The sequence below is a fragment of the Bos indicus genome, chromosome 6, assembly GCF_029378745.1.
Source record: "Bos indicus isolate NIAB-ARS_2022 breed Sahiwal x Tharparkar chromosome 6, NIAB-ARS_B.indTharparkar_mat_pri_1.0, whole genome shotgun sequence".
NCBI classification, from domain to species: domain Eukaryota; kingdom Metazoa; phylum Chordata; class Mammalia; order Artiodactyla; family Bovidae; genus Bos; species Bos indicus.
The window spans coordinates 31,465,948-31,477,083 of NC_091765.1; the positions used below are offsets into that span (position 1 = coordinate 31,465,948).

At 47.4% G+C, this 11,136-nt stretch overlaps 1 protein-coding gene across 1 annotated transcript; it reads right to left on the reverse strand.

The window, feature by feature from the left end:
- Positions 1-6,578: 6,578 nt before the first annotated feature.
- Positions 6,579-8,493, reverse strand: ATOH1 (atonal bHLH transcription factor 1). Its single transcript, XM_019962117.2, has one exon. It carries the CDS (start codon positions 8,395-8,397, stop codon positions 7,339-7,341), a length of 1,059 nt encoding a protein of 352 aa, XP_019817676.2. The 5' UTR covers positions 8,398-8,493; the 3' UTR covers positions 6,579-7,338.
- Between the last annotated feature and the right edge of the window lie 2,643 nt (positions 8,494-11,136).

Below are 11,136 nucleotides of genomic sequence, written 5' to 3' on the forward strand. Positions count from 1 at the left end.
GGTACCCTTGTAACTGTGGATGAAATAGTTTGATGGCTACCATAAGACTCCAAAGGTGGGTGACCCATTTGAAGCAAGAATGCTACTCTCATCTGCAGTACCACAAAGCTGCTTTTCCATGTTTTACTCTGAGATCCCACCAAGTTCTAAGTTCTCTAAAGGGCAGAGGCTCGATTTTTTGTGTGTATTTCTCTCAGGGTGGTGAACCCCAGTGCTGTGCTACCATCAGCACCCAGGAAGTACTCATTCATTGAGTAAAAGGAGGAGAAGATGAGGGAATATGAATAAGAAAGAGTGGGGCAAGAGTTTGAAAAGAATAAGAGAGGTAGTCACCAAAGGAAGTCTCGCTCATCATGAGGTCACTGCCTTCTAAATAATAAAATTGCTTTTCTCTTTATTCTTGGAATATCAACACAAGAGAACAACTATTTTTTCATTCGGGTTATAGGTGGGTGTGCCTTCCATCAAAGTCAGTGGTCCTCTAAACGCATACTGAATTATTACAGAGTGATGCAACTTCATATACCGACCTTAGAGGCATCATGACAACCTGACTCTATCTCCCTACTTCTCTTAGAGTTTGTGTAGCTTAAGAGGATTCTTGCTCCCTGCTTTTCACAAGCATTCACTGGTTATGATTTTGGGAAATGGCAACCCACTCCAGTATCCTTGTTTGGAAAATCTCATGGACAGAAGAGCCTGGTGGGCTGCAGTCCATAGGGTCGCAAAGAGTCAGGCATGACTGGGCGACTAACACTTACACTTAACGGAGACAGGGGGCAAAGTTCTTGCCCCTCCTGGACTGATGCCCTTCTGCCACCAAAGGCAGCTGGTATTGCTTTAGAGTTGAAGTACCTAAGGCCTGGAGCATATGGTCGTGGCCTCATAGGCTAAAAGCAACAATGAAGTCAGGTTCATGGGCTTTAAGAATCTAAGCTGTCTTCTCCTCTTTTCTTGGAAATATGAGTGTTATAAAAAAGAAGGCAAAAGGGGGTTACTATAGCCAGTATCCTTTCCTGTCCATTTCCACAGGCAATGTCAATAAGAAGTCTACCATAGACTCCTGTAGGTTGGTGCTCTTCATGGTGTGGTCCTTGCCTCCATTTGGATCAGATTCAGCTGGGAATGCTGTAGGAAGCTTCCTGGAGTTATTCTTTGACCTACCAAATCAATGTCTTTTGGGTTATAAGAAATTTTAAGAAAAGAAATCCTGTATATTTTTGTTAAGAACTGAACTTCTACCTTCCTGGTCAACAGGTAGCCCTATGTTTTCAGATCTCTCTTACTTTTGTGGCATTTAAGACACAAAGACCAAAAATGATGCCTACTAAGGACCCCTCCCAGTCCTAGTCCTTCCCATACCAACATTCCAAGGCCAAGTGTTTGTAGGGGCAGGAAGGCAACAAGGATTGTGAGGAAAGGCCTCTGAAAGAGACAAATAGGTGGCTAGTGGCTCTTAAGAAAGACTACATCTGCTGTCTTCCCAAGACAGTCACCGAAGACCTAGCTCACACCTTCCAGCCTCATCCTGACAGTAGCTGGGCCTGGTGAACCCCGCATCAGAACACTATTTCCTTTATTAGACCACTTAACTCTTCAGTGGGGCTTCCCTGGTGGCTGAGATGGTAAAGAACGGGCCTGCAATGTGGGAGACCCAGGTTCGATCCCGGGATCAGAACGGTACTCTGGAGGGGGGCACGGCAACCCACTCTAGTGTTCTTGCCTGGTGAATTCCATGCATAGAGGAGCCCGGGGTGGACTACAGTTGTGGGGTCCCAAGGAGTTGGACAGGACTGAACGACTAACACTTTTAACAGTTGTTAAAGCTAAAAACAAAACCAAACGCTTGTATTGGAGAGCATCTTTTGTTTCATGTCTTTGGAGGAATTTTCTGGTTTCCCTGGAGAACGGCATGAACTTGCCTCATGGGCCTGACTTCCTGCAGACTAGGCAGCCAAAACCTCTTCTGTTTCTCTCTTGGTTTTGGAAGCGGGACTGAAACAGGAAATGGGATGTAGAGAGGCCTCAAATCTTGGTACCACAGTGCTTAGTTCTGTCTTTCTTACGGCGCTGAAAGAAAGAAGTCATAGATTTGCGTCTGGGCCTTGGGTTGTGAGAGCCAATGGCCGCGCTCTTTCCAATCAGAGCTTGAACTCTAAGAACTGTAACAGCATCCGTATATCCACAGGATAGAGGATGTTTTAAGCATAAGGGAGGGCTTGAAGAACTCTATTTTTGATTAGAAAAGGGGAACGCATCTTCCCCTGCAAGCCCGGGCCGGGCAGTCGCGGAGCGCGTCTGCGAGGCCCTCGGCGCGGTGCCGCTTCACCGCTTCCGTGCCTCAGTCCCCAGCCCGGCTCTTCGCGGACGACCCCGCAGCTCGCCCGCCGCCGCCGCCCCCCAGCTTCCCCTCCCCTTGGCATTGCTTGGCTTTCCCTTCCCGCGGCCTCTTTTCTCGCCCGGCCGGTTGCCGGGAGGTGCAGTGGGCAGTGGCGGCTCCCGCTGCGAAGCTGGGGGAGGCGAGGGGCCCGGGCCTGGCGCGGGAGGCGGCGAGAGACGCTCGCTTCTGTGAGTTCTGCCGGCGGGGGGCCGAGGAAGGCTGTGGACGCGGAGGAGGCCGGGGTGGAGGAGGCCGGGGAGGGGTGATGATGGTGTTAAATGTGGCCGCGCTGCTCCCCGGGGAGCTGCCTGAAAGGAGAGTGCGCTCACCAGCTGACAGCGCGTGCTCCGCTCCAGACGCTCGGCACCGCGGCCAGGAGCCTCTGCCAGCCCCTCTATTGTCAGCCGTTCTCTAATTAAGAAACACTCACATTACGGCAAACCACCCCCACGCTTCTTGGTTCCTGTCTTTTTCTTTATCTCCCCCCGACTTCTCTCCTCCCCTAACTCTCCCCTGCGTCCCAGGATTTAACCCATTCTCCTCTCCGTTGGCCTTTTTTGGTTCGTGGCCTAGCAGAAGAGGAGGGACCTCCGTGGTCTGCGATTCTCTCGGGGACTCTGCTCCGCCGGGGGTGAGGGTGGCTGGTGAGAGCAATGTCAAAAAACAGAGGAAAAGTTCACCTTTATTATAGCTACCCCACCTCCCATCTCTCACCCCTTCACCCAACACCAACTGCCATGGGTTCAACTGCTAGAGGTCGTGTTTAACTCTCCCCAGGACTTGCTGGTTTTTCCAGATTGCAGTTGACAAATCTAGATTGCCATTGCCAAATGGGTTTGCTGCTTTTCGTTTCCATCTCCAAGTGGGCTCTGGAACTGCCAAGAGGAAGTTGATCATGTCTTTCTTGAACTTTCAAATGAACAGAGGAGAGAAGTAATTATAAGATATCCTTTTAATGAAAGAGTGCTTATTTGGTTCAGGTTTAAATCTCTAAAATCAATAGAAAGGCCTAAGGAAAGCATTGCTCCTGCTTTAGTTAAGATTAAGGAAATTAACTACCCCACATTTTTTCTGGTCAGGCTGGACCCCTAGTTAGCAAAGTATCTTGGACTCGTGTTTAAACTTGCTGGTTGCCAAAAAAACTTCTTCAGCTTTCTGTGAAATCAAATAAGTTTCACAAAGTGTGGTGAGCCAAAGTCCTCCACCCAATAAAAGTGGTGGTGGTGTGAAGACAGAATGTAAGATAAAATACAAAGCAAGCTGTTTAAAGCATATAAAGTTCTAGAAAGCACGGGCAGCGTCGCAAAAGACTAACCCGATTTATCTATCTTCATTTCTTTAAGAAATGCGGCCTCTTTGTTTGTTTGGGTGATATTAAGCATGTCTAACTTGCACACATAGTTGATTCCTTTGCTAGTATCTTGGATACTTGGATCTGACTTTGGAAGGTAGAAGCTAATTGCTAATAATGGAGAGAAAGGAACCAGTCAGCATGGCAGGAGTGGTCTGGCATATGGGGAATGAGCACTCAGAAATACTCAATATTCAAGTTTCCAAAATATTAATGAGATTATAGCAACCTGCAGCTATACGTTACAGCTTGTTAATGGAGTGTAAGAGAGCGAGCTGCCAAACGTTTGTTATGCAAACTCCATAGCAGAACCTTAAAATGGAAATGTGATTGGACATCTCTTTCAAAGAAATGCCAGCGTTAAAAGAAAGAAATAGAATGAAGGAAAGAAAAGAGGTTGAAGTCCTCGTTTTAACTTTGAGCACTTAATTTATTGCAAAGTAATTTGGCTTTTTTATGCATCTCTTGATGGGTCAGAAGAATTCATCCTCACTTTTCAATCAGTGTGATATAGAATTTCCAATCTGATATTCTGTATGGCTATTCTTGAGAGCAGAAATGGAAAGGGACTCCACTGAATGAAGCTGGCATTTTCTCCACTTCATATATAATGCCACTAACATTTAAAAGTATAAATATCTGACTGTCATTGTGGTACAAGGGGCAGTAGGTGGGGATCCCTGAACATTTACATAGCTGTAGCGCCTATCCATCTATTTTCTTAGAGAAAGTCTGTGGGCACATTGACATAGTGGATGGGAATAGAAAGCTCCAGTTCTGAATATTGACATTTTCTAGCTGTGTAATTTTGGGATGAGTCAGGGACAATAGTTTCCTCATTTATAAACGATGTGGAGGAAGATGTTCCTGGTGTCATTTCCGTTGAAATTTCCAGGAGTCCATAAGAAGAAAAGAAATAACTTTTAAGAGTCTTTTAACTCTGGCTAACACCAAAGAAGCATAAATAGCTTTGGAAAATGAAATACAGACTGTTTTCTTTGAGAAAAAAACCCACAGCTTTATTTTTTCTTCGTCTTGTCCTTCCCCTACTGATTCATAACGGATAAAACAATTCTAGGTTCTCTTCTCCATCCACACCTGCGTGCAAACAAACCAAGCCAAATAACTATAAAAATATGTGTATATTCATCCTGCAAGTTTGCCGTCTGTCTATGCCTGTTGAGTCTGCTGATTGAGAACAAAATGGAAATGTGTTAGAAGCAATCGCTTGATTTATTCAACAGTCCGAAGATTCCTGATGTTTATCAGGGAGCACAGCAAACTCATTGGGTGCAAAAGGTTATCTAAGGGTCAGGGGCATTGTTTCTGCCTCTGGAAAGTGTCACGAGCCACCACTTTCTCTGAGAGCTGGCGAGTCTTTGGCTTCCCTTGGTCGTCAGCTTCAGGCGAAAGCCACGGATCCCTAGGTGGTCAGTTAATAGTTTGTTCCTCGATTCCCTGCTCAAGACCAGAACTTCGTCCCTTCGCGTGCATTCCTTTTCCTGCAAACCCAGTTTGTGGTGCTTTCCTTTTTTCAAGGTGCTGGCGGGAAGAGAATTCAGGAGCAGTTAAACTAACCTTCTCTAACTTCCCCCCTTCCTCCAGCCCGCTTCCCTGTTGTCACAATTTATCTCAACGTAGACACAAAATACAAAGGATTTGGCTTAAAATCAACCTCTCCAATCCGGCGGAGTTTAGCCAGTGGAAATTCACCCAATCTTTAATAAATAGTTTTACTCTCAACGTTTGCCAAGAACATTTTAAAAAGTCTGCTTTCTACACACATACTTCATATTAGCTTTTTCTAAATCTATGATCCTGAGACCCAGGATATATTTTTCCTGAGAATGGTGAGGTGAGTGTGAGTGCAGTCTTTAGTTTCTGCCACTGACTAAAAAATGTAGTTAAACATTTTCAACATAGGCATTAATTTAGAAGGACAAGATTAAAGCAAATATCATCTTCACTGGAAGAAACAGAATAGTTTGGAAACAAAAAAGTGTAGCACAACCATTTCCTAGGATGACTGCAGTTTTCTATTTTTTGAATCAATGGGCTCCAATACCCCTTTCCCATCAAGTTCTTTTCCATTGTTCTCTTTTCCTCTCAGTGGCTTCCCTACTCCCCCCAACCCTGCCCCCGCCCCCTACAAAGAAGAGAGAATGAGAGAGCAGGAGGGAGGAAGGAGAGAAAGCTTGTGTTGTGTATTTGAACTTCGGGGCGGAGGGGAAAGCTTTCAACTTGGCTAAAGTTTTTATGAAGTGAAATAGCTAATCCTGGTAAAGTTCACTACTGGCTAGATCCTAGGAGATCTCAGACTCCTTGCAGAGGTTGTTGGGAATGGGAATAAGGAGCACGGAAAGATCCTGGGAAGATTCTAGAGGCAAAATTGTATTGAAAATTTGGGAAAGGTTTTATCTCATCATTTAATTATTGACCCAATCGCTTTTCTGTATTGGATTACTTGATGCTACAAGGTTTATAACGGAATTTTTCTTCAAAACTCGTGGTTCACATAAACTTGCATTTAATAGAAGACAGTTCAAACATTCAAGGTCATTTTAAACTGTTTTTATGCTTATATTAGAATGAAATAAGTAACTGACAAGTAAAAGTTATTTTCACATTTATTTTTATCATTTTGCAAAAGGAATACATAAAACAATGGCAGTTGGCTTTGCTAAATTAAAATAAAATGATCTCGAGTAGAAAAAAGTAAAAAAAATGAATCAAGATAAGTAGAAATGGTAGCAAACACTCAATAATAAATATGTCTTCTGATATTAAAGCAAAATAAAATTGACCAAATGCTTTTGACACTACTGGATGTAGGTTATTTACTTATTTTTTAAAAACAAACATTTGTAAAGAGCATAAGGATCATAAGTGGCCGTATTAAAAATAAAAATAAAAAACTGGTCTGCAATTGGCAGTTGAGTTTGTCCCAGAGCCGCAGTAGTGGCGGCTGATAAAGTGCGTGCGCCAAGTTTCCGAAAAGACGCCAAGGTTCTCTCGCGGTCCGATATATATACTGGGTATGCTTATGCAATATATAAACCTCAGAGTTCATTGTTTTCCAACAATTCCATAGTCAAAACTTATTCACCTTGGAAGCATTAACTTTGCGTTTCACAATGAATTTTGGGAGACAACTTCGGAATACTCACTCTGCCACACGTGAGTGCGCGCAACACACAAGGATGGATGCCCAGGGCATAAAATAAATTAAACACAAACCAGCGACAAAGAAGTAGATTCGATGTTTTAGCAGCGTATTGGCAGCAGAGAACTAGAATAATGTTGCTATGTATGAGTACATATAATTAAACCTTATCTATCTACAGGAGGAGCAGAATGTGGGAGAACAGAACACAACTTTTAACAGCAAGCATTCACCGAACAACATGGACGATAGGAAGTTTGGGATAGCTGCGGCTTTTGCAAACCATCAAATGTAGCTGCCATCTGAAGCCAAGTCGTTGCTAAACAACGACCATCACTTAGCAAAAATTAAAAGGGTGCGGGGATCTTTTACCGCGGGGCTCTCCGCGCACTGGAAAAGGGTGATTTTGTTTCTGTCTCAGTTTTCCGGGTTTTGGACACCTTCCTAACTTGCCTCATCCGAGTCACTGTAATGGGAATGGGGGGAAAACTCCCCGTCGCTTCTGTGGGATCGGGGGGAAGTTTTGCTACTTTCCTCCTGCACTGGCTGCAGGATGCCCCCAGGCAGCGAAGGCGACAAGTTCTTTTGCGCCATCATCGCCGTCAGGGCGCTGTCCTCGAAAGTCGAGAAGTGCAGAGCTTCCAGCTGCACAGAGTAACCGCCGGCGGAGGCCGGGGCCGAAAAGCGAGTCCGGCAGCTCCCTGGAGGGGTCGGTCGCTGAGCCCCACCCGAGGCTGGCGACGTCCCCGTTGCGGTCGCGGTGCCCGCGCCTGCTTCGTAGGGGGCGGCGGCGCGAAGGTGGTGGTGGTCGCTCTTGCAAGATGCTGGTGGCGGCGGCGGCTGGTCTCCGCTGCTGGGGGTTTGAAGCAGCTCGGACAAGGCGTTGATGTAGATCTGGGCCATCTGCAGGGTCTCGTACTTGGACAGCTTCTTGTCGTTGTTGAAGGACGGGATAACGTTGCGAAGCTGGTCGAAGGCGTGATTCAGCCCGTGCATCCTGCGTCGCTCCCTGGCGTTGGCCGCCAGCCGCCTTTGCTTCTGCACGCCGTTCACCTGTTTGCTGGAAGGGGCGCGCTGGCGGCTGCAGCCCAGCTCGTCTACCACCACCCCGCCTTTCAGCTTGCACAGCTGTTCCCGCACTTTCACCGGTCCCGGGCTCTTGCTGCTGCCACTGCCGCCGCTCCTTCTCACCAGCTCCCCTCGGGCGTCCGCCTCGTCCCGGGGCGCGGCGGCCTCGGAGGCACCCAGCTCTGGGGAATGGAGCAAGTACTGGGCGGCGCGTGCCGTGCAGATGCCCTGCAAAGTGGGAGCCAGCCAGGCGCGTGGGTCGGTGCTGTCCAGGAGGGACAGCTCGGCCGGGTAGACCGGATGCTCTCTTGCCTGCAGGGTCGCAGGAGGCTGGGGTGGCGGCGGCTGCGGGAGGTGGTGCGGCTGGGGATGGCGATGGTGGTCCCCCAACTCCTTCACCTCAGCCCACTCTTCTGCATGCAGCAGGCGGGACATTGCACTGCAGAGGCTCGGAGGCTCAGGGTCGGAGGAGGCACTGGCAAACAAGCTCAACCAAAAACCCCTTCCCGGGTCTCTACTGCAATGTCTAGTTTTTTTTTTTTCCTCCTCCTCGACCCTCCCCCACCCACTCGGAGATCACACACCAGGTCGCGTGCAACGAAGCTTCTCTGGTTGCTGAAGGCGCTGCGCCCCTTTAAAAAGCGGCACGCGCCAGTGTGTCTCCCCCCGCTCCTCTCCCAGCCCCCTCCTCGCGCCGGTCGCGTGTCTGCTCAGCCAATGGAGGGCGCGGGCAGGCGCGTGCGAACAGCCAATCAAAGAGTTTTACACCGGGAGAAAAGTTCCTGCTAGTGGAGCGCTTGGGCGGCGGCTCCAGGTTTTTTTTTTTTTCCCCCTTCTCTGTTAAGTTCTTAGATTCATATGTTAATTGAGGGTTGTAATTTGACTCCAGTGTTGTGTCACCCCGCCAGGGGCTGGGGTGCGTGAGCGGTTGCGGAGCGGACTCTTGGCTGGAGCCCGAGCAGACTCGGGTTAGAAGTGCGCAGCCACCGGGCGGGTGAGCGTCCCCGGACGAGGCTAGACGCGCCTGAGATGAGGAGGGCTCTCGCGGAAAGGAGAGAAATCCGTTTGCCTTTTGCTTCTTCATTCTGGGATCGCAGTTCGCACCGTTTGTGCCCACACGTTTAAAATCTCTCATATAGAATATGGCATGCATAGATATGCATGTAATATATACATGTATCTATGTATAAATATTTCATTATGTATTCATAGATACATAATTGCTAAATGTCATCCACCATTTAAAATCAATGTTGGAATTTTTTTTTTTAAATATTGTCTCTGAATATGTTTTTCATTTTTCACCTCTCGCTCCAGATCGACATTATGTAGTCTCTTTCTTAATGGAAAGTAAAGCTCTGGTACGGTTATAGAATGTACCAAACTCCAAATCCCCACCCCCACCCCAAATCCTCTCCGTTCTCCTTTCCCAGCACCCCGAGGCCAGATAGGATGGTAGTCTGCAGAAATCAGAGTAGTTTTAGGGAAGGGATATTGTGTCGTTTGAACACCCACAGTAGGACTTCATACTAAATGCGGAGCAAGGGGAGGGGAGTGGCGAAAGAACAGGCTCTTGCGTTCCGGGCAATTCGGAACACCCTCACGGTAAAGAAGCCCGGAGTGGTCTGATCTGACTCAGGAGCCCCAAGTTTAATACGGCACGAGGCTCTCTGGCAAACACCTAGAAACCACAGCCTAAGTCACTGCTCCTCAGATCAGTTAGGGTGTGCTCTCCCCAACCCCCAACCCCAGCCGCAGCCGCCGCCTGGCGGAGCGCTGAAACCCGGGAGGTCCTGGGCGAAGCTTGGAGGCTGTCTCCCAGGTGAATATCACCCTCCCTCCGCGCCCGCAGCTGGGGCCTCGGGTAATCATGCCAAAAAGCCAATCAGAAACGCCCCAGGCCCAGGCGTGCCCATGCTGGCGCCCAACCCTCCTCCACTCTCTTCTGCACCTTACCTTCCTCAAGCGAGTGGGACGCAGCCAGCTCGGGCTAGTGCTGTTTTCCACTTTAGCGGTGGCTGTCCTCCGTAAAGGAGTTTCGTCCTCTGGAAAAGATGCTGAAGAGAAATGCCGGCAGAGATGGCCCTTGGAACATAGTTTTGCAAGTGCCGAGAAATGACTGAAAGTTGTTCTCGCTAGTATTCACAGGGACTTGATCTAACCTGCCATTTAGAACTCCCTGGACAAAAGAATCTCTGGGACTAGACTAGATTTAGTTTTGAGTGATGGATGGATAGATAGATCGATTGATCTATCATCTATCTTCTGTAGCTTTTTTTCCATCAGGTAGGCAGAGGAAGCTAGACATCTGAGTTGGAGGTGGAAGCATGAGGCCCAGGGCATGGGATTGGAGTCTGAGTTTCATGAACTGGGTACCTCTGCAGAGGCTTTCAGTCTTGGGATGTCAAACACTACCTAATGTAAGTGTCTGTAGGGGCTGGATAGTGAGTGACAGAAGCAGCTGAGTATTGCATATGGCAGTTTAAGCAGAAAGAGGAGGGCTTTTCTGTGCTGGACAGCTGGATTAGTTAAATATGTGTGCCTGTTCAGTCGTGTCCAACTCTTTGCAACCCCATGGACTGTAGCCCACCAGGCTCCTCTGTCCATTGGATTCTCCAGGCAAGAATACTGGAGTGGGTTGCCATTTCCTCCGCCGGGGGATCTTCCCCACCCAGGGATCAAACCCAAGTCTCCTTCAGCTCCTGCATTGGCAGGTGGGTTCTTTGCCAGGGAGCCACCTGGGAAGCCCGATTAGCTAAATACAGAAGGACTAATAAAAAAAAAGTAAGCATTTGAGGAAAATAGGAGTAAGGTTTCTCACTGTCAGAGAAGGGAATCACAAATACGGAAATGGACAAAGCTGTAGTGTTGAATTTGAATTGGAGATTTTGCTATGAATTTATGGTTTTCAATATGTATAAATAGATACCGGAATAGAATAGATATAAATGTGGAGTGTATGTGCATTCATATATATATATATATATATATATTCCCTAGTTCTTTTCATTCTCAGGGCTTGGGATCAGCAATGAGCATATCTAGCTATCAAATTTTACTTTCCAAATAAATTGCCCACTAAACAGACCAGGGTTCTTGGAAAAATGAACTAATTCCAGGGATGGTAGCAATGTTAATTTCCTGATTTTGATGGCTTTATTGTGGTTATATAAG